This window comes from Protomyctophum parallelum (assembly GCF_964188405.1).
Source record: "Protomyctophum parallelum genome assembly, chromosome: 8".
Lineage (NCBI taxonomy): Eukaryota > Metazoa > Chordata > Actinopteri > Myctophiformes > Myctophidae > Protomyctophum > Protomyctophum parallelum.
In genome coordinates, this window is record NC_139703.1 from 46256805 (window position 1) to 46280853 (window position 24049).

General features: G+C 44.0%; 1 protein-coding gene across 1 annotated transcript; it reads left to right on the forward strand.

The window, feature by feature from the left end:
- Positions 1–146: 146 nt before the first annotated feature.
- On the forward strand, positions 147–15149 carry foxp1b (forkhead box P1b; the record flags this gene model as incomplete). Its single annotated transcript, XM_083772234.1, has 10 exons — positions 147–166; positions 565–652; positions 2315–2398; positions 7053–7260; positions 7485–7561; positions 8281–8382; positions 9794–9915; positions 10920–10989; positions 11240–11406; positions 14441–15149. The coding sequence occupies 10 exons, from the start codon at positions 147–149 to the stop codon at positions 14583–14585; spliced, it is 1083 nt and encodes a 360-aa protein (XP_083628360.1). The 3' UTR covers positions 14586–15149.
- Between the last annotated feature and the right edge of the window lie 8900 nt (positions 15150–24049).

Genomic DNA, 24049 nt, shown 5'->3' on the forward strand with positions numbered 1-24049 from the left:
TATCCATAATTCAAGTTTGTGACAGATCCCATCTCCTCTTCTTGTTGTCCTCTGCCTTTCCTTCTGGCTTCATTTGAGTTCTCTTAATCTTCACGACATAATTAACAAAAGAAAAGACAAAAATATGGACAGTCCACCTTTCATAAATGGAGGCTGTCATCACTGGGTGCGGATGGTATTAGGGATCGGCTGCATAATTCACCAGAGTCCAACCTGGAATTCTTCAATCATTCCTTTTATCTGTGAATGGAAGTTAGAGCAGACGAGAGCATCTCATGAAATATGAATGTCATTCTTTTCTGCTTTAAAATAAGCATTTCTTCACAGGTTATGTTGATACTGTCTGGCTAATCCTGGTAGTATTTGGTTATAGCTTTATAATAACTGACCCCTTCATGATATTTACCCAAATATTGTCACAGATTCTCTCTACCACATTGAGATCTGCGTTGCTCTTAAACCCCCACAAAGAATAATGATCAGCTCCCAATGTAAAGCAACATATCTAAGACACAGTCGAATGTGACAGTATTTTTGAGCTTTCTCTTGTTTTATATTTTCCAGACATCTTAACAATGAGCACGCCCTGGATGACAGGAGCACAGCCCAGTGTCGGGTGCAAATGCAGGTCGTACAACAGCTGGAGCTGCAGGTATTGTCTCCGCGTTTGTTTTGGCCCAAATATTTGTGTGCCTTTTTCTCCCGATGCTTCCTGTGTGTCTGTGACGAACCCCTCCCTGTCCGTCTGATATCAGGGTCACTGGAGGAAGGGTGGGGAGGAGGAGGAGGGGTGGCGGGGGTGGCAGAATGAAATTATTTTGTACATTTGTGAGTAACCAGTCATTAAGAATGTGTTATGTATGCATGACAGCCAGGCAGAGATATATGAAGGGCCCGGGGGCTAAGTAGAGAAGATAATTACATTTTGAATTTTACTGGGTTTTAAAGTTATTTATGACTTTTAACTGTTTGGCACCAACAATAAAACACTTAGTGAAATGCCTCGGCGGCACAGCGTGGATGAGCGCTCTCAATGTCGAATGGTGGAGTTACCACGTCCAGCTGCTGAACGCCGAGCTGTGGCTGGTGATCAGTGGCTTTCATGCAGTGTCCTCTGTGAGTGGCCATACATGCTCTTTTACCATGAGGGACAGCAGAAAAATATGCACATGTACATTAACCCATTCTGACCCGAGATCAGATTCATGCGAGGTTTCCACTAGGACACACACTGGTCTGATGAACCCATTCTGACCTGAGATCAGATTCTAAAAAATGTCAGTCGTTCTTCGATTTTTCAAAAAATAGCAGACCTACAAGCTCGTATCGCGCCACTCGGTGGCGCGATATGAGCTTGTAGATCTGCTATTTTTAAATAGCTAAAGCATGACATGATGCTTACACCAAAATGGGTGCCCGTTCAGAATGGGTTAAGTATGCACTTATGGAAAAAGGCATGGTTCAGTGTCATTCCATTAGTGGGGGTTAGTAATGACCGGTGAAGTAGCCTATATGAGCATGGGGGGGGGGGGGGTTGGATGCTAGCTGGTGAACATAACACCCTATGTTAAAATAAGGATTCACTGAAAGGGTAAAATGTAACTAACCATCCTATTAAGTGCCCTTTTTATTTATTAATGTCTGGTGCAGTGGCTAAGCAGAGCTAGCACTTTTAACATAATTACAGATTTCATGCCGTATCCACTCACAGTAAACATAATTATTTGCTGCATTATTCCCAAATAATGTCGAAATGATTGTGATTGCAAAACAATCACAGTTTACGGAATGTTAACCTTAAACAATGTGGGTTAGGAGTTCAGTTGCTCAACCACCACCAGTGCCACCACCACCCTGTTATTTCCACTGAGCCTGTGTATCACCCACAGGGAAGGAACGGAGGTTTATCACACACACACTTCCTCTGCATGCAACCTATCTCCATAATGTAAGCTGGCAGCTAGGACAGCAGCGTGTTTTAGACAGGTAGAAAGGGCTCGGGGTTGTTATTGGCAGTGAGACGTAGACTAGTTTAACCTTGAATGAGACACATCAACTCTTATCCTGGCTGAAGCTTAGGGTAGTTGACAGTTGCCAAGAGTCTTTGGATAACAAATAATTAGGTGGAAAACGGCGTCTACATAGATTTGCTGTAACAACGGACTGAGCTGTAGTAGCCACGTACAGTAGGAAAAAAGAAGAAAAAAAGACCCGTGGTTTTAATGCAAATAGTAAATCAGGAGTGAATAGAATTAGAGAGTGAAATAGATTTTGGTTCATGAAAGATTTAATGCCTTCTCCTTCCTCATTACAGCTATCGAAAGACAAAGAGCGTCTGCAAGCGATGATGACGCACCTGCACGTCAAATCCACAGAGCCCAAAGCATTGCCACAGCCGGTGAGCAGCAGACTCTGTCCTCTCTCTATCTCTATCTCTCTCTCTCTCTCTCTCTCTCTCTCTCCCCCCTCTTCCCCTCCTCCCCTTTCTTGTCTTTCTAATTGACACACATGTATTCATTAATCCTTTCCTCCATCTTCTTATTTATCGGCTAAACAAAAACAGCTGTTCTCTGGAGGGAAGGAGGCAGTAAATATTGTTTGGACCACATCTGTTGACATCCTAGATTCAATTTGGTTTGCTGTGATGAACTGTAACAGCTCTGATGGCAGCAGCCTCAGTCAACTACTGTCTGTTCTGGCTAGACAGAGAAATGGAAATCTTCCACCAAAAAGTGAATTCTATTCCCAATAATAATAATCTACGCACGCACGCACACACCAATGCGCACACGTGCACGCACACACACACACACACACAGCACACACACACAATTCAAAAGAAAAAAATTACAATAAATAATTGATAAAATACATATTTATTGACAATGAATGAAACTCCCAGAGAATATTAATTAATAATGCCAAGTCGAATAGAAATTCATCCCAAAATCTATGGACTGAAATGCAAAAGTACGCTTGCCATTTAAGTTTTAAACTGCATTCTGCAATGATGTAGGAAATGTTCTTAATATTTCTTCAATTCATTGTAATGCCAAGGCCAATGACAAGCTTTTAAAATGTGCATTTTGCGTTGGCTGACACACAGGGCCATTTTCAATTTGGGCCAGTATTATCACTAATATATATAATATGTCGCGGTGATCCACCAAAATGGATCTGCGGGTGAACAACAGAAATTCTGAGTGAATGCAGCGGCAGATCAATTCATTATCTCCTTGCCACATACCGAGGATCATCCTTATCACTCTTAATATATGTCATACCATAAAGCATGCTGCTTAATCCCTATCCTATAGGAGTAAGGGCTTAACATATGGCATTTAAGTATCTACACTGTTTTGTCATGTTTAAGAAGGGGCCCCCACTACCATATTTCATTCACTGTGACAGGGAGCCAAATGTACAAAGATAATTTAGCTGTGGGGTGAATCATGGAATCATGATGCACACATACAAGCAAACACACATACAGTACACAAAACACGTCTCTCCTCCTAGCTCTCTGTGCAGCCCAGATCATTTATTTACAGTCAGAGAGAGATGGCTATTGACGTGTAAAGGACTGTTATGTGCATTCCATACACACAGCGTAAAGCGCCTGGAGATGTCGTATGACAATAGCTTGCCTGTTGGAGCCTTGCCTCTGTCACACACGCTGATTGTGTCGATTAGAGTACAGAGCGCGGGGCCCTGACACGGGGACATTTGTATATGAAAAGTGGTCAGGGCGACAGATAGCATCTTGAGTTCTCTACCTCTCTCCTCTTTCCTCCGGGGGGCTGTGAGAATGGGCCGTGTCAGAGAGCTCAGCGGTGACACTCTCGGGGGGCTGGGTAGGGCTTTTTATTCAAATAAATACACTCATTCTCCACATGCTGTTAGCGGCTGCTCTGGAATACTATGATAAATACGTCTTGCTTATGTTGGGAGAGTGGGGGGTGATGGGGGGTGTCCATAGGTCAGGGCCCCTGGCCCCGGAGAGCCTTTAGTGAGATTGTAGCGTCAGAGGTGGCCACTCCAACAGCCCTCTTCAGAGCATGGGCAGAATAAGCCTATTCTCTGGACGTGGTATTGCAAGGAGAGCAGAAGAGGGAAAAACACCCGTCTAGTCACAAGGAACAAGTCTGTTCTCACAGTAATTGGTGCTTATGTTTTCTCTCTGCTGATCTGTACTACAATATGTAATAAATGGAGGGGGCAGCAGCCCGCTGCCACAGTATGCTGGCTCAAATGAATTTGCTCGTTTACATTTGGTCATAATTAAAGACAAACAAACTGATATTGCTCATGCACAGTGTCGAATTAATATAATTCAATTTATTTTTTTAAGCCAGCTGGGGGGTAGGGGAGATCAAAACAGAATGTGGCACATTAGTAGGGTGCATTTTTGTGTGTGTGTGTGTGTGTGTGTGTGTGTGTGTGTGTGTGTGTGTGTGTGTGTGTGTGTGTGTGTGTGTGTGTGTGTGTGTGTGTGTGTGTGTGTGTGTGTGTGTGTGTGTGTGTGTGTGTGTGTGTGTGTGTTTGTATTTGCCTCGGCGTGTGTGGGTGGGTGTCTGTGCTCGGTGTCACTAAGCATTCTTGTCAGAGATCTGACCTTTTACGCCATACATAATTAAGGAGGGACTTTTTGTTTATTTTCTTTAGCAGCTTGCCGAGTCAAAGCCAGTATAATTAGATCACCAATTACCATTTAATTAATTTCTGTCTGAAGTCTCATTTTGTCTCGGCACTGGAGTGAGCCCAAATGGTGAGGCAGACAAAGGCGAGGCTATTACCAGCCTGTCTGGCCTATTGTTGAAACCCTTCTGTGTTTATGGCCGGGGAATATGGATGAAACATGAAACAAAGCCCACTAATCCACAGGAAGAGAAGTCAACGCCGCAGCCCCCCCATTCTTTTTGATAGCATTGTGTCAGAAACACACAAACCCCAGTGTGATTTATTTGGCTCTTGATTTAGAATAACATACTGCTTCTCCTGCTACCGTTGAGCACGCAGTATACATTTGTGTGTCTCCACGAGCAGTCCAGATTATTTGTGCGGTCTCTGCCAATGGCCATAGTTCAGTTTGTGAATCATGAAAAGGCATTGGCCGTGCACCTTTTAACCCATTAAGACTGAGGCTGATTTTACAAATGCCTTCTAAATCAGCACTTCTCTCACTTTTTCATGCCAAGGACCTCCAGATCCCCCCCCCCCCCCCCCCCCCCCACCCCGCCAAAAGAAAGATGTTTTGTGCCAGGGACCTCCAGAAGAGAAGATTTGTGTTTTAAAAAAATCTAAATTATTTAACATTTTCAAGTTCAAGATTTCTCAAAAATGTTAAAGAAAAAAAGACAAAACACACAGATGGGTTTTCCTGGTTTAAATGGTTAAAAAGAGAAGGGGCAATCAGAAATCAAAAAAATGCAAATGAGCACAATTGTAATATAATTACCATCACCCTAATGGGGGGGGGGGGGGGAGGGGCGCCTGTAACCTTGTTAAGTCAATGTCTTGTCAAAGATGAATTTAGTGGTGATGCCAGTCCCAGATTTCTTTATTATACACCTGTCCATCAAGTTGGCGGGGTGGGTGGGGTGGGTGGTAATGAGTGTTAATAGGGCTGTTGGTGAGGAGGCCAAGGAGGCTCTGAGTAGTGTAAATACTGGCTGCTCACCCGTCTGGCCCCAAAATCTGTTGCCCCCTAATGCCATTATCACCCCAAAAAATTGACATCACATAACTTCAGAACAATTGACAAAGTGATCTCGGCAGTCTCACTCTACCCCATTTACCCCCCCCACCACACACACACACACACACACACACACACACAGTACAGTACACACACACACACACACACACAGTACACACACACACACACACACACACACACACACACACACACACACACATCCAAGTCCATCTCTCTCTCTCTCACTCTGTCTCTTCTTGTGTCTTCATACAGTATGTATATTTTTCCCTGTCTCTCTTTTCCTTGCAGTCTGAACTGAAGTCATGTTTAATTTGGAAACTGGCCTCCTTTAGCAAATTAGCAATTAGAACAATTTTGTGGTAATATGTATATGTGTCATTAGTTTTCCTGCCAATTAATAGCTGGGTCTGGGAGGGTGGGGGTTGGGGGCTGGTTCAGGCTAGAATTTTCCACTTGACTGCTGTTGCTCCAGCATTGAAGGCTTGGCACTGGCTCTGGAGCCACCACAGCTGCTGGAAGCCACAGCTATACCTTTGGAGCACTTGCTGTAATTAGTTTACCTTGTAGCCATTATTACAAAAAAATCCCCCTCAGCCCATTCATCCATAGACCCAACCCCGCAACGGAAGTGCGAACCCCCCGCCTCTCCTTAGCACATACTGCAGGGGCCATCTTTGCTGTGGCCAGCAGCGGCCCCCGATGATGGAGGTCAGTCAGATACAGTAGTTAATCATCAGATCACCTCCATAAGCAGGTCCTAATTAGAGTGCTCTCAATACAATTTCAGCTTGTAATTAGGCCCAGATTGGCCACTTCCTCTTGCCGCCTTATTAGCGCGGTTGCTCAGCGGTAGGTGAGAATCACACTGTCATTTGTCAGGGCTGCTTGGCCCGCCCCTCTCCACTGGGTGCCACACTGCCCAGCCACAAGGGGAGGGGGGTGGAGTGGGGTGGGCGCATGTTGTCCAAAAGAGGGGGTTTGATTGGAGAGCGGGGAGTAGTAAAGAGTGAACAAAGGCAGCGAGGGAGATAACTGGGATCTGATGCAGAGAGAGAGAGAGAGAGAGAGAGAGAGAGGAGAGGAAGAAGGATGGAGGAGGTTCCATACCATGAGGGTTGTCTTCCAAACATTTAGCAAGCGTTCATGGATCATCTTGGAGGTCGCCCGCAATTAGTGCTGTGATATGCATAGTCAATGAGGCATCGGAGACGCTGCGGGGTAATTAACGGACTAGCTGAGCTCATGTCTGTCTGTTTCTCTATTTGTTTACTATACCCCTTTACCCCACCAATGGCACTGACCTCTGCGACCCCCTCCCCCTTTCCCCCCCCAGCTCAACCTGGTGTCCAGCGTCACCTTGTCCAAGACGGCCTCCCAGCATTCCCCGCCTCTGAGCCTGCCCCAGACCCCCACCACGCCCACGGCCCCCCTCACGCCGCTCTCCCATCATACGCACTCCGTCATCACGGCCAACAGCATGCACAGCGTGGGGCCCATGCGACGGCGCTACTCAGACAAGTACAACATGCCCATCTCTCCAGGTACCCCACAAACATACTCACACTTACACACAGACGCGCATACATGAATAGTATACAATAAAACCACAACGCGGACATGCTGTGTAAATGTACAAACGCAACAATGTTGTTCAGTAATTGTGTTATAGCCACTGCGGCTGATGACAAGTTTTATTTTCTGTTAACACACTGCTTATTTATTTCCCTGCTGACAAAACGTCTCCATTTTTCTTCCCCTTGTATAGATATCGTTCAAAACAAAGAGTTTTACATGAACGCTGAAGTTAGACCTCCCTTCACGTACGCCTCGCTAATACGACAGGTAAGGCTTGCAGTGCTGCTCGTATACCCTGTGCTGCTTACAATGCATTTAATCTGTCACTTAAGGAATAGAGCGTCTTAATCTGCTTCACTGCGTCCTGTCGTAATGGGAATCACAGCAGATAAATATTCAGCACGGACACAAACTACTTATTTCCGGGCTTTCTTCTCATCTCCTTCCCTTGTTAAATTTCGAATACAATTTGGACGCTCAGCGGAAGATTAACCATCTGCAAATGAGTGCAAGAATGCGCACGGTATTCAAAAAACGCCGGCCGATGACAATTGCTTTTGATTAAGCATTACAGTGGCAGTGATTATTGTGAAATTCATTTCACACAACAGTAGCAATGAACCTGTTTTAAGATGGCCAGTCAATTATCGCCGGGCCACAGTAATCTGGGATCTCAGGAATTAATCTGAGCCAGCCATAATTGCTGCCCTGTAATCTGCCTGAAAAATGTTTTCGCTTGGCCTTCATTTACACCCACAAACGGAATATTCAAATCTGCTTATTTGAATGAGAAACGAGAGTAGGATCCCATACTACTCACAGAGTGAGTAGTAAGCATCTCACGGACAGTTGCATTCCTGTTGTCTGTGTTTTGTCATGAGAGTACGCAACAAACCGGAATGCCTCTAGTGAATTATTGATCTTTTTGTTGTTGTTGAAATGAGCAAAATGGTAAATGTTGTTTTCTGTCACTGTTATTCATCCAGGGGATTCTTGAATCTCCAGAGAGGCAGCTAACACTAAACGAAATCTACAACTGGTTCACACGAATGTTTGCATATTTCAGGCGCAACGCGGCAACGTGGAAGGTAATTATTCCTTCCTTCTTCCTGGGCCTTTTTAAACTGGTACAACAGGGAAGGGAACAGAGGCACCATGTTGACATTGGGGGGGAATTAAAAAGTGATAGCCAAACATATTAATGTTATAAAGGGGTCTTTACCTAATTCATAACTCTACATAACTCACTTATTCTTTCCAAAATGAACCGCCCTTTACATAAACACAGGAGCCTCACAGCAAAACCAATGAAGGGAAAATGTGCATTCTTGTAAGAGGGGAGGAGAAAAACAAAGGACTGTGCTAATAGTTGAGAGGATTGGGTTGTGGGTGGCATGGCTTTCACACAGCAGGGCTCTGCCAGTGACTCCTGGCTGAGCTCCACACACTCAGACAGACACACACACTCACGTACGCCCGCACGTACGCACGCACTCACGTGCGCCCGCACGCACATACTTTAAACAAGGAACACATTATTTTTCCTAACCAACACCAAACAGAAGGTTTAGTTTTCAAAAAGGAAAGGGAGAAAAATGAGAGAAATAGTGAATAAACACAAAGATGTAGAGACAGGAATGAAGCATCAAAGGCTGATGGAGAGAGAGACAGAGAGAGAGAGAGAGAGAGAGAGAGAGACAGCGACAGATACCCCCCGGCTGTTCACAGGTCTTCCCTCAGCTCTCACACTGCCTGCACCACTGGTCGTTGACAGGCCTTCCATAGGGGCACATTGGAGTTATAAACATTGGATCCCACATGCCCACACACACACGCACGCGCGCACACACACACACCTTTTATATACACATGCTCTCAATATAGCTTTGGCATAGCAAAGGGATGATATATAAACAGGTCCACCCTCATGGCTCAGTGATCAGTGTATTTACAAAGGGCTGCCTGTATACTTTATAGAAAAGCATGACATTTACTGTAAGCCAACACAATCACAGCAGAAAATAGTCCTCTCCTTAGTTTATTTATTTTTTGTTCAACGTTATACCAATTGAAAGCGACAACCAACCTGACCAATACCTTTCTTTTAGTTTCATGCAATATTGTTATTAGTTTCCGAGACCTTAGGAGTCAGTTGGTCTGCGTCGGGTTGATCATTTATTGCAGCCCTGTGAACGATAAGCAAAGGGGCGTCATTAAAATAGGACCATGTCACCATGGAAACTGGGGAAATATTTACAAAATGTTTTAGTCATTTGATACTTTTGAGTTCACTGCCAGTGCATTGCTGATCTTATTGTCGTAACGTCCAGGTTTTATCATGTGCCTGTCTAAATATTGTGCTCCTTCTGAAATTAATTCTTCACTTGTACACAGATGTTTTCTTTACTGTACTGATAGCTATACCCTTTTCTTCCTCCCTCTCTCTTTCTCTCTCTCTCTCTCTTTGTGTTTATTTATTTTATTTCACACCAACTGCAGAATGCAGTCCGGCATAATCTTAGTCTTCACAAGTGTTTTGTGCGAGTAGAAAACGTAAAAGGGGCTGTGTGGACAGTGGACGAACTAGAGTTCCAAAAGAGACGGCCGCAGAAGATCAGCGGGTAGGTCGCTGCCTGGCGTCTGTCGCCTGGCGTCTGTCTCGGTGTTGATTGATGGAAGAGGCTGTGGTGCTGCTCCATCTCATTGTCTGTGTCATAATGTCCAAAGTCCCTGCTTGCTTTGGCGTGACTCCTCTCCCCCTCTGCCCCCCACCCCTCCTCCTCCATTGCTTTCAGAAGGGCTTTTGGGTGACGCGCCATAACCCCCACATTGGCTTGTGCTTATTTTCATTATGATCCTCACCCTCTCCCTACCTCCGTTGTTCCGTCTGTCCTGTCCCGTCTTGTCTGATGGTGTGTGTGTGTGTGTGTGTGTGTGTGTGTGTGTGTGTGTGTCTTGTCTGTCTGTGTCTGTGTTGTGTCCTCCTTTGTCCCGCTGATCACTGCATCTGCGTCTGGCTGCATTCCCGCTGGTTTCGCTCTCCTCCCAGGGTGCAGTTCGCACCAACCTTTCCCTGCATAAGTGCTTTGTGAGAGTAGAGGATGAGTTTGGGTCCTTTTGGACCGTTGATGATGAGGAGTTTAAGCGCGGCCGCCACGTGCAGCGAGGCCGCCCTCGGAAATACCCCGCAGACAAGAACTATGACGAGCTGCTCGTACAGTAAGCACCAAACCCCCGCCCCCCCTCTCTTAAAACACTCAACCCCCTCCCGACCGCATGCTCTGCTGTGTTCCGTGTTCCCATCATGCCTTTGTGTCGAAAAGCTCCATTATATCACGCTTTCACCTGATCCGCCTCCTCCATCCACACCTGCTTCTGCGTTTTCCTTTCTAATGTGAAGTGCCTGACATTGACGTGTTGTGTGCTATTGTCATGTGATAGAACTTCTTAGAGCCTATAACTGTTACTAGCCTTAATGGCCACATTAACGACACCAGTAAATGTATTTAGTCATCATATATAAAGTTAAGAGCATTGATTTTCTCTTATGAAACGTGATCCTGCAGGAATGTGAACCAGGAGAAATGTGAGTCTTCATGTTGTAATGTAATTTCTATGTCTGCAGAAGTCCAACCTTAGTGAAGAACATTCAGACCAGCTTGGGCTACGGTCCGGCGCTCTCTGCCGCCTTCCAGGTAAAAACCTAAGACAAACGCTATACCTTCAGCCCCCATTTCTCCCCACTGTGAAAGAAAGGCAGGAAATTATAATTGTCTCCACCTCATATTTTGCCTGGTCAAGTTATTCTCTAGTTTTTGTGGTCGGGTTGAGTTTGTGGGGTGGGAGGTGCAGATGTGCGTGCAAGGTGTGAGACTGGTAGACTGCAGAAAAGTGCTGACAGCTCTCTTCCGCTTTGCATTTAATGCTTTGGCACATGCTTTTCAGGCTTCGATGGCAGAAAACAACATACCTCTATACACTACTGCTTCCATTGGAAGTCCCACCCTCAACTCCCTGGCCAACGCCATCCGTGAGGAGATGAATGGAGCAATGGACCATGGAAACAGCAACGGCAGTGACAGCAGCCCGGGACGCTCGCCCTTTCCAGCTATGTGAGTGGCACACGCACACTCACACACATGCACGCACCCACGAGCGCACACGCACGCTCTCTCTACCTCCACCACTGTCTGTCTTAGTAAAGTAAAGTAAAAAGAAAGCCAAGAGTTTTATCCGCACACACACAGAGCAACCGTTTTCCAAATAAAATAGTTTTTGGATGTGTGCGGTGAACAAAATAACTCCTTGAATTTCCATGCCCACCCAAAATGCCTCTAGAAATTACCCAAAAATATGTTGAAAAAGACACAGTGTCAAAAAGGAGGACAATAAATAAAGAGAGAGGGATGATATTGGAGTGGTTGTACGTCGGGTCACGGCCAGAGTTGTGGAAGGCCTCCCTGTAAGGAGAGGAAACTCCACCTTTCAGTGGCTTCCAGTCCCCCTCTGTTATTCCAACAGCAAGTTTATAAACTCTCCTTTATTGCAGTTCAAAAATGTGTCCTGCCGTCTGACGCCAAATTGAGTCCCACCACAATCACCACTTCCAATTTGTTAAAATATTTACAAAATGCCAGAACGCAAAAAGTGACAGAGCTGCTGTCGAAACACGAGCCGCAACACTTCTCTTTTTACCCCAAAAAAGCCCTCCAAGCCGTCGAAAAGAAAAAACAACACAAAAGCATAATTAGTCTGGAAGACATGATCCAAGATCCTCGTGTTAGGAAAGTTGTGGTCGCCCTGGAAACCGCAGCTTCTCCCCCCCCCCCCCCCCCTCCCCCGTTCACTTGTTGTATAGGAGTGTCTGCTAAGTTGTTTGAAGCCTAAAATAATATGGCGCAGGCCGCATCGCTTCCAGATGTCGGGGCAGACCACCGATGTGCAGCGAGGAGGTAGGGGCTGGGGGGCTCCTGAAATGTCTGAGCTAAAGGGGAAATTCTGCCTGAAAACAAAAAAAAAGGGAAGGTGCAGTAATGAGCTCCTGGCCAAATGGAGGAAAGTGCCATCCCTAATCACTGTGAACATAGCTCTGAGCATGGCTGTGGAACAGGAAAGGCTGAGACAGGATGGGTGTGCTGGCCCAGGGGCAGCCTGTTTCTCCTCTCTGCCCCTCTGTCTATCTGCAGGCTGATGGAGCCCAAACTCTCTCTCTCTCTCTCTCTCTCGTGTGCTTTTCAACACTATAAGCATAAGCTTCACGCTAGTCCAAATCGTCTGTTTTCGTTTTCTTTTTTAAAACGGTCTGCTTTGTTATATTCTTTCTGCACACTGCCGATTGTTAAACGGTGAACACTCGACATGGATGCAGGACAACTTCATGAAATGTACAACACTGTGTTACCTTTAACCCACTGCAACCGTTAACATAGCTTAGCCTATAGTCCACCTTTGCAGATGGAATATCCTGTAAACTATAAGATATATGATTCAATCCTCTTAGGCTGTACCACATACAGTACATAGTTCTACAGACACGTTGATAGCCTCCACTGTTGCACAGCCTGGTAAATGCAGTACGAGACATGTGTTTGCCACATGTGTCACGCTGCTGCACATGCAGCTTGACACAACACAGCTTTTTAACACCGCAAGGAAACAAGAGTGTTTCTCTTCAACAGCCAGATGAGGAGAGGTACCCAGAGAAGGGCTAATTACAAGCAGTGTGGAATCAGCATGCAGTTCAATAGCATAATAATAACAATTTCATGTTTGCCCTGCAGCCACGGAGTCAGACCTGAGGCGGTGGGACTTTGTCGAGTTACTTTGATCTGAAAGCGTTGTTAAAGCTGACTTTACTTTACCACGCCCCCCCCCCCCCTCCTCCTCCTCCTCCTATTTCATAATTTACACCAAAATATGTCAGCTCATTAGCATAGGAGCATCGCTCTTTCCATCACAATTGTTGCAAATCACACACGACGTCCCGCCGTGAATAAATCAGACGCGCGGCTAGGCCCCCGCACCAGAGGACGTGCCAGTCGTCCCTTGTTGTTGTTGTAAATGAGCCCGGTGCCGCGCTGACACTGCTCTGAGTCCTCGCTACGGCACGCTGCTGGCACCGCAGGTTAGAGAACTGGAAGTCTCCTGCAGCTGCTCATAACGTTTGGTTTTTTTCCCTCCTTTCTGCCACAGCCGGGCCTTGTGCACCCGTCCCCCCCCCCACCCCCCACCCTCAACCCTGTGCGCTTTTATTCCTGCTCTCTTTCTGTAATGAGAAATTTGGCAGATCTCATCTCGCTTCTCTTTTCACCCGGTGCTGCTGAGGGGAGGGGAGGACTCATGTTTTTCCGCCTTGTTTACAAGTGACAGCGTTATTATTCTCATAAGGGCTCTGTTTCTTATCGCGGCGTTGTGCAGAGTTTGTGCACCGTTTCCCTGCCAAGCGGCTTTTTCTCCTCCCCTTATTGACACGCGCACTTGAAAATATGCATTAATTCTGGGAGTTTAAAAGCTGAGTACGTATGTACGCCCGGTGTCTGGTCGCTGTGTTTTTTTTTTTTTTTTGCTTTAGCTTGAAGTTGATTAATGATAGAAGCGGGCTCGGGGTCGTCCTCTGGAGACCCGCCTCGCAGGTTGTGCATGTTAACGAGTAGGAAGGGGGAACACACAGCGCGCTGCTGATCCACCGCCACCAGGAGGCTGACAACGCTCTCCTCAGAGTCCATTCTCTCTTCGCCTCGTCTCACGTTGTTAATCTTCCTCATTTATCAATTCTAAGTGAATACCCCTGTTGTCGGTTGCCATGAAAAAAGAAGAAAGAAAGAAAATGAGCCTGCAGGTTTCCCAGGATTGGAATACCTCAAAAGAAAAGGGTTGAAATGATCGTTCGGTGCCAGTTGAGGGCCCCGCCCCCACTCAAGAGTTTCATTAAAGCTAGACATTTGTTTTTGTGCACGTTGCCCTCCTTCTCTTCCTTTATGCGCTGAATCAATACATGTCGTCTCGTGTCTTTTTGAATTGCTTCTTCATTTTTGTCTTCTTGGTGCAAAAGGTTTAACAAGGTTCAAGATTACAGTGAGATTACTGTAACAACGGTTCTTTTGTCAGGGTCTTGATTTTCCCTGTGCATGTTTTCTCCTCTCTCAGGCATCATCACATTAAGGAGGAACCACTGGACCCCGAAGACCACGAAGGGCCCCTCTCCCTGGTGACGACGGCCAATCACAGTCCAGACTTCGATCACCACAGAGATTACGATGTCGATGACCATGGTCACGATGACATGCTGTAAGGCTCGTTCACCTTCCCCCAATCTCCCCCGTCTCCTCTTTCTCTCTCAAACCCCTGCCCCCAATCCCACTGCCCACCCCTGGCCTCAAAGGCAGAGACAGGCCCGGGTCACCTGGGAGACCGCGTACTACAGCTCCGCAGATAAACACTGAGCTCTCAAAATATCTCTGACTGACTTTTGTAGTGCCATTTACAATACATAGTGGAAAAAGACACACACACAGAATATGAGAATATGTCCCAGTTTTGGGCGCAATTCTTTTGGTTTTATTTCTACTTTTGATTTAAGTGAAATAAAATAAAAAATAAAACTAAAACATAAAAACAGACCAGACTTTATTTGTACTTTACGATGGATTGGATGGACCTGTTTGGTACGGGGGGAGGGGCCATGCCCCTGGTCAGCCTTGGAGAATGGACAGGGACCTTCACTGTGCAGCCAGAAAGGACTGCATGCAGCCTCAACCACACTGAGCACGGACGGACTGCAGAGGGCTCAACTCTCTTCCCTCCTCTCTCTCTCTCGTCACACACACACACACACACACACACACACACACACACACACACACACACACACACACACACACACACTCACTCTCTCTCTCTCTCTCTCTCTCTCTGAGAGAGAGAGAGAGTGAGTGTGTGAGTGTGTGTGTGAGAGAGAGAGAGAGAATGACTGACATTTAATTTACACCGTGTGTGTGCATGTGCGAGCGAAAGTGAGCATGGACTTTTTTCGTTCACTGTCACTGCCTTCAACACTTTTCTTTTGGTTTGCTTCCAGCTAGGGTGGGAGGGATATTTGTGTTGTTTAGTTCTATTCTGGTGTGTTTTATTTTCAGGGGGACGAGGGGTTACAAAATACCAACGTGTATGTCTTGTTGTTCATTGCTGTTGTCGATGTTGCTTTTTTTTTTTGTTATTGTTTATTATTTGTGTTTAAATTCGTTTAAACTGATCAGACCTCATGCCCATTGCTGTGGAGATTCTGTGGTCAGCACTTGATGATGAATGTTTGATTTCCTTTCATGTTGTTCCATGAATTACTTTGTTTCATATATATATATATATATATATATATATATATATGTATATATATATAACCTATACACGTGAAACAGAATGTCAAATACCAAGTAGTATTTTTCTGTCATTTATTCCACGTGCTTCAGAATATCACCTCCCCTGATGTGTAACCCCCCCCCCATCCCCACCCACCCCCATCTCCCTCCAGCTCATGAAGTCCATTGGCGATGCACTACTCGTAATGAAGGCTCTCTCCACGCATCGATGAAGTTTAATTTAAGATGCGAATGAATGACAGAGAAATCATGCAGGTTATGATTTGTCCCTTATGAAATGATACTTTAAAAACAGCCCCTCGCGACAGACAGAGCGTGTTGAGCCGCAACAGAATTTCTGATCACTTCCGTGCTCCCGGTGATTGGGAGGGAGAATGAACATGTCAGGTGTGTGCACTGCAAAGATAATGTTTTAGACCAACTAATTGTGATTCCTGAACACAACTGTCATTGGGACTCAGACGTGTCCGCTTTTTAATGCTGTAATGTCATCCGTGGAGCCCATGCTTGAAGATAAACGTGCATTCCCTATATATATTTTTTTTCACCGCATGTGTGACTAGTACTTTTGCGTTTCAGTGAGGATTAATAATAATTACGCATCAGATATAATATTAATTTCCTTCATCTAGGGATAATCCCAAGACTTGCAATAAGACCTAAACATTGCACATTCCAGCATTTGACAGCCATGTTTAAGGGCCCAAACATTATTATTATTATTATTATTATTACATGTAACATTGAAGAAATTGTGGAGTGAGGGTCAATGCCACCGCAAACATTAAATAGTAGTAAAGTCAGCCCCAAAATTGAGTGGAATTCACAATAGAATAGATTATATGAAACCGAGTAGATTCATTTTTAAAAAATGAATCAATTTCTTCGAAGACTGCAACCAACCACTTTGCATTTTTTTTTCCTTTTAATTTATTGTTAATATTATTTCTATGTTTTACTTGGCATTTTTAGTTTTGTTGTGTCTAATATCTTGTTCTGTGACTACCAAAGATAAACTACAAAGTCAAGACAGTCGATGTTCTCATTTCCATGCAATAGCAAGGTATGGCCAAATAGTTCTCCTCCATGCTCTGATACAGGATATGAAGGGATCTATTATGGGAAGTATTAGTCTCAGCTGTCAAGTCAATGGCAGAATAGAATAGATTAGTGAAAATGTTCTTCAAACTGGTGTTTAAATCACATTTTGTTTTTACAAACCAAAGGAAGGGGGTGTCTTGAGCAGTACAACTGCAGTGACTTTGGCAGCGACCAAAACTGAAATGGGAGGTGCAGAGATAGTCTGACTAACATTATGACCAAATTAGGGGATCTTTGATTTCGTGCCAATACATGGAGAAAAAAGGGAGCTGGTGGTCAGGAACAGATTTCTGTGCAACATTAAGGGTCTGTAGATAATGTTGTGATGATGTTTCAGCAGAAGACAGTAACGCTTTGCAGGAGAACAATGTGAAAAGGATTCTATACTTCAACTGGACCACACAATGATTCAATGATCTCTCTCTCTCTCTCTCTCTCTCTCTCTCTCTCTCTCTCTCTCTCTCTCTCTCATATTTTGTTTTGTTCTTTTTTTATCAATTTGTATGCTTTTCAAATGATTGTATGCCACTTTGTAGGGGTTCTGCTATCTCGATGGGACTCCACTGTTCTTTGTCAACATGGCAAGGCTTATGTGATTGTGTTTTAGTTTCTGTCAACGTAATACTTTTTTATATTAAAAAACACTCCTGTCAACTAAATAAGCTGGGTACAAGGTACTTCATGTTGTTCATTATTTTCGTTTTGTTTTCCCAACAAGTTTGCCATGAATTCTGTTATGAAAGCAATGGGCAATCTGTGGTTTCCAGAAGATGTATTTTAAAGTCCATGCAGCTGTGGGATGGGTCAGAAACAGCTGGGATTGGGCCGTGAGAACAGGACCGGCAGCCTGTCCACAATCCCCTGACTGGTTTTGTCTTGGTTTTCACAAACAAGGGGCAAAAGAGCTGGTAGATTAGGACATTCTCAGCATGTGTAGCTTGACATTACTAAAGATAACAGCATGAGAAAAAACAACCTTTGTACGCATACCTCAGTTCAAACCTATAGGGAATGATTAAATTAAACGAGACGGAAAGAAAACAAACATTTCACTCAGTTGCACTTAGTTGTATGTCTTGCATGTGTAGTCTGAAATTGTAGAAAGAAAACATATTTAAAAATACAAAAAAATAAGAAATATGGAAATGAAATTAATTTGTTTATCTTGAGGGTTTCAACTTTTTTTTTTTTTTTTTTTTTCCAAAGCCAATCCAAACCTCAGGCCTTTGTGTTCGTTAAGGATAGAAAGATATCTCACCCAGCTTTATGTGCCACTGTTCACTTAAGTCTGTCTACTCTCTGATGGTTGTTTTGAGGGCTTTCCTATAATAGGTTGTACATAATGTCAGCATTGTCCTTTTTTCTCCCCTGTCCTTTCGTTTACTTGTTTCTTTTCAAAGATCATGACGAAAATGAAAAAATACATTTTGTTGTTCTGTTTGCTTTCTCGCAACTGCTTTGTATTAACGATGAAATAGCTATGAGAAAACTGCTGTATGTATTGGAATAGCAAACTGTGCTGCAAATGTATTTTACTTAGTAAACCTTGCTTTAAAAAAAAGTCATCCATGCAGACGTCTGGGCGAGCTGTGCTGGGGGCAGGCTTGGGGGAGTGGGGGGGGGGGGGGGGGGGGACGACTGGGGATTATCCCCAATTCGGGATTTTAAACTGTAATATAGAATAAGACAGACTTTTCTCTGTTATTGACCGCATTTTGTACAGTTTTCATTTCCCTCTTTGTGTTAAAGCTGTTTTTTTATACTTCGTTTTGATGGTCCAACCACTGCCTTCTGTGGCCGTAAGTTAGAGTTACTGCTCCAAGGGAAGGGCTGGTATATTTCCTCCCTGAGACCAAGAGATATCTTCTTGCATGACTAATTCCAGGGTCACAGTGATGGGGATTGTATGGTTAAAGTGGTCAGTAATAATATATGGGTGTATCAATCTAATGATATTTTATATGAAATTAATAGGAAAAAAAGAAGTAAAATATGCAGTGCCAAGATGTAAAGAATATATACTGTTTTTCTTTCATTTGGGGGTTTGTGTGTGTGTATGGGGGGTGGCGGGGGTTTGAGGAAATTTCATTCGCACTTACTCGTATCAAAGATACATGTACATGTCCCATTCATCCTTGTCATTGTGACACCACAGGTCAAATACACACCACATTTAGAATTTGGGCATCAAAATATCTATATTTTTATCTCCACTAGTTTGAAGTTGGATTATTTTATAAAATGACTAAAACCAAGCACACAGCAGGTATAGACAACTTAAGTCGGGCGCAGGTTAAGGGATCACATGCATTGACTCCGTACTAAGTGTAGATGCCAAAAATGGCTTTTCAGTTGACATCGCGACCACAGGCTCTGTGGCATCACGATTCTCAGACATGACACCCCCACCAACCGACTCAACCAACATGTTTACTATATGGTTTCATCCATCACCACAATCAACCCCACTGTCAGCCACAAACCATTCCTTCCTTCCTGACTCACATCGCCTGCGGGATTGGTTCGTTTTCCTGTTTCACAGACAGAGGTGGCAAGTCCACAAGTGGTGCTCTCATCCCAGCCTTTAGGTCAAGCTAAACTCTTTGTTGACCAATGTTCTGTAGACTTTTTTCACCATCTTTTTCTTTGTCCTGTTTTTGGTTTATAGAGAGAGAAATACTGCTCATCACTTCTGTGGGTCTGTAACTACATCGTTCCGCATCTGTCTGATTGCAGACCACTCTGTTGTAGTCAGTGGCGATGGCTGACGTGAGCATTCTATACATGCAATAAAATGCTGGTTGTTCAGATTCTTTCCCCACCGAGTCTATCGTCATCTGTTTTTAGAGGCAGTAGCTTGCAGACAAAAGCACACTCTAAGCAAGTCAGATGAGGAATGCTACGTTTTCCTAAACGGACTCAAAGGTCCTTGACTTATATCTGTGAAATAAGCTATAAATACATGGGATCCTCAACTTCAACTCAGTGTAAACAATCATTACCAGTGCAATCAAACTGTTTATTGCCTCAAAATGCATGTTAAACTCCTGTTTAACAATCACATTGCCTACAGTCAGTATATATTAAAAGCTCACACACAGAAGAAATTACCCCCCTTACGGTCCAGAACATAAATATGGATTGGGTATTTAGAGTTTCTCTATAGTATTATGTTGATATTGTAATGTTTTTAGGAGGTAAACTGTAGGAATAGTTCAAGATTCACTGTTTGTCATCTCCTGCAGAACTCCATAGCCCACTATCATGCCAGTTTCAACGTTAAATTATCTTGCAATTAAAAAGAGACAGTTAAACTGTCTTTTTCCTAACAGCAATTTAGGTAACTGCGTTTGATAAGCTATAAATTGCAAATGCATTAAAAATCCAGAAATATTAGCGATATAGATTTCTTGATGGGAACTAATGCTGATGACCAAGTCTTGCATTTTTATGACAGAGGCACAGGTCATGTTGGCCACTAAACAGGAGACAGGGATCAACTCTAAGCACTTTTAATCTTGTGAAACAAGCAATTACAAATACTTGCATTGATTCGTTAAAAAGCTTTGGGTGACATAAATCGTTTCTCCCTCAGCTTATTGCACCAATACATAAATGTCACGTTTATTATTAATTAAGAGCTTTGAAAGACAAGATTTAATGGGGACAATTTCAAATTGTGACCAATCTTTTTAGCAGGCAGTACATCCCCCAGCGTGTGAGATTATGCATCTCTGTGTTGTTTTCACCACGCCTACTGTATGACTATGACCATAAGCTGCAGGAAACAACAATGAGTGTTTTGACTTCATATGAAACGTGTTCATTTGGGTGGACGCTGTTTTCAGTATGAATCAATTTATTGTCTCATTCTCTGCCATGCCGAAGGCCGGGGCTGGCAACTGTTTTCGCCACACTATACTGTATGTGAGTGTGTGTGTGTGTGTGTGTGTGTGTGTGTGTGTGTGTGTGTGTGTGTGTGTGTGTGTGTGTGTGTGTGTGTGTGTGTGTGTGCGTGCGTGCGTGCGTGCGTGCGTGCGTGCGTGCGTGCGTGCGTGCGTGCGTGCGTGCGTGTGTGTGAGACCAGGCATCATTGGTGTGAAGTACCTTGCAGTTTACACACACACTCCCAGCCAGAGCAGAATCTGAAATTTGTATACTGCAAAATACTTTTTTTTAATTTTATATATTACTCCTACAGATTTTGTCCAAACATCACACTAATCATTACACATTATCTCTATAGTCATGTGATCAAGACATATGTATAAATTAATTATTAATTTTCCAGATCCCCTTCCATGTGGCTATGACGTATGCCCTGGGTAGGACACGGGATAATTATATATATTTACATTTTTTCGTTTCAGATACCTTACATATTCTGTATACATTTGCAGTGAGAGACTTGATTCACCTATGATTGACCTTCAATTTTGGATTAAATCTGATTGGGAAATAGCAGTCATTAGTTTGTCCCTCAGATATAATCGGATAATGGACCAACATAGACACAGTACTGTATATCCATCTATCTTCCATCTATCTTTGTCTACTCTATATAATCTGAATAGCCGGAATAGGCTCTCATTTCTTCTACCCCTTGGATTGTGAGAACAATCAACTGGAAATCTGCTGTTCACTTTATTCTAATTAAAGTGTGGCACAGCAGCATCTATTCACACAAGAGCTCGACTCAAATAGTCAACGCTGGCACACTCCCAATATTACAGCAAGGCAATTAGCAGCCTTGCAGTATTTGCTATTCATGGTTTGATGTAAAAAATTGTTTATTAAGATGGGCTGCAGGCGCTGGTGTGCAATAGACCTGCTTGTAATTAGATTCCAATTATTTGTCTGTTTCTGATATTGTAAACTGGCACTTACCACATCAGTTAAATTGACACACTGCACTGCTTGGTTTACTCTGTAATTAAAACGTGTTCTGTTAATTAGATGATGACCACTTTATTCCAGGGCTCTTGTGTTTGGGCTTCTCGGCAGCGCACTGTTTGGATCATGAGTTGCCAGACGCTTCCCTAATCAGCCCTTGTTTTGTTTCAATTACCACCTGCTGTTCAAAAGGCATGCCTCGGTGCATGCCCCCCTCTAAACAAGACAGGGCCTGCATGCTAGCAGCACTAGCACTAACATTATATGCACATTAATACACAGCTGGGCCTGGGCCCACTTTTTCGTCTAGATATTAGGCACAGCTAGGTTTCAAAGACAGTCTGAGCAATTAACTGGTAACTTGGGAAGAGCAGGACTGATTCAAGTGTATTAATTAGTCATTCTTGTGAGTAGCCAGTGGTCTCATTGAGTTTGTATCATCTTTCGCTACAGTAGAAACTATAGTAATGTTTCTCAACAGGGACTGACATGATATCTGACTGACCATGATACTGACATGGTCAGTATCATGGTCAGACATCCCTGACATCCCTGTCACAGGGATCTCAGGCCCAGTCACAGCCATTTCACAGGGATGTCAGGCCCTGTCACATTCCTGTGACATGGTACCATGGTAAGATGACAGGACCTGTGACAGGGCTGGTAACATGGTACAATGGTAACATGACAGCTAGGACCTGTGACAGGGCCATGCCAGCCATGTCCTTCAGTGCTGTCAATGCCAAACATAATACAACAATTCTATACCAGTAAGACGCCCTGACTGGACGAGAGTTGCGTGCACGCATCCGCCTGGGTGACGGCAGACTGCTGGGGGGCATGGGGGGTCAGATCAACATATGGAATGAATTCTCCATATATATGGCCATACCCAGCTAACATGTCCATCTGGGCCCAATTGGGTTTTGACATGGGCTATGGGCATGGGTTCCAAGTGGGCCGTGCACCCAGTTTTCACAAAGGGCCCACCCGTGTTAGCCCATACGTGGGTTTCTAACTGGATCTTAGGTGGTATGCAAATGGGCCATTTTATTTCAGAACCATGTGTGCGCCACCTGTGTTTGCCTATATGGGTTTGAACTGGGATCTGATTGGGTCTTAAGTGGGTACCAGCTGGGCGAATTATATGTGACCCATGTAGGCCACACTTGTGTCCGCCCTCATTGTCTTCCGTCCTGTTTCTGTTGTCACCTGCTGTCGATTGTTCATTCCTACGGATAGGATGCAGTGCGCCACATTGGCGGTGTTTCCAGTTTTCTGTAGTAGTTTCTTCAAGTGTTCAAACTTTATGACTGGATAGCACTCGATCTGTAGAGTCCTACATTACTATCTCCTACGATCAAGGGTTAGGGTTAGGGTACTGTAGCATGCTGTTTTTCATCATTTTTTTCACTCCGACACCATGGACTGTAGCCCATGGACTGGAAGTGATTTTGTCTTTTTTCAAATCCTCGTTTTTCATCGTTTTTGACCATGGATTATAGCCGGGTTAGGGTTAGGTTCCACGGGCTAATAAAGTGTAAAGGGTCCTTGACAAGAAAAGGTTTGGGAACCACTGTTGTAGAGGGTCTATAGAATAGATAGATGTTGATAGTATTAAGTTAGTGACTTTGACAGTGTACAAATGGAACCGGTTTTCAGCAGGTCAAATGAGGTACAGAAAACCGTATGACTCCCAGGCTGATCTCACTGGGGGAAAACTGTATGAGTTTATTTGTTTAAGAACTAACAATACATTGAAAAATATATTCTGGATGTGACACTTACAAGCCGCAGTTGGTAGAGCTTTGGACTGAATATCTAAAGGTTCCACAGTCAGCCTGGCAGCCTCCCATGCAGCTCTTCGACAACTCATGTTCCTTGCTACTTTGGACTTTGTGCATTCTCCTGCTTTGGTGAAATTCTATTTAAGTTATTATTCGGCTCTTGTAGCTTGTACCTCAGTTTAATAGTGAATAAATAAACTTTGGTTCACTTTATTTACATCTCCTTGTCTGTGTTCTGCATTTGGGTTCACTCACTGTCGACCGTGACAACATGGGCCAGTCAGGAGTTTAAAATAAAATGTGAGTTAATAAATCAATATATTATGTAACCCAGGAGGGGGAAACATGTTTCCCACCAGAGTCCAGTTTAAGTGTAGAAAAAATCGAATCCATTCTTAACCCAAATTGAAGGACATATGTTATATGAATATTTACTTTTTGAGTGGTGCAGCCATTTCATTGCTCTGCCAGCCAGCCCATGGTTGGCTGGGTCTGTCCGTCCGAGTTTCACCACCAACTGTCACTACACACACACACACACACACACACACACACACACACACACACACACACACAAACACACACACACACACACACAC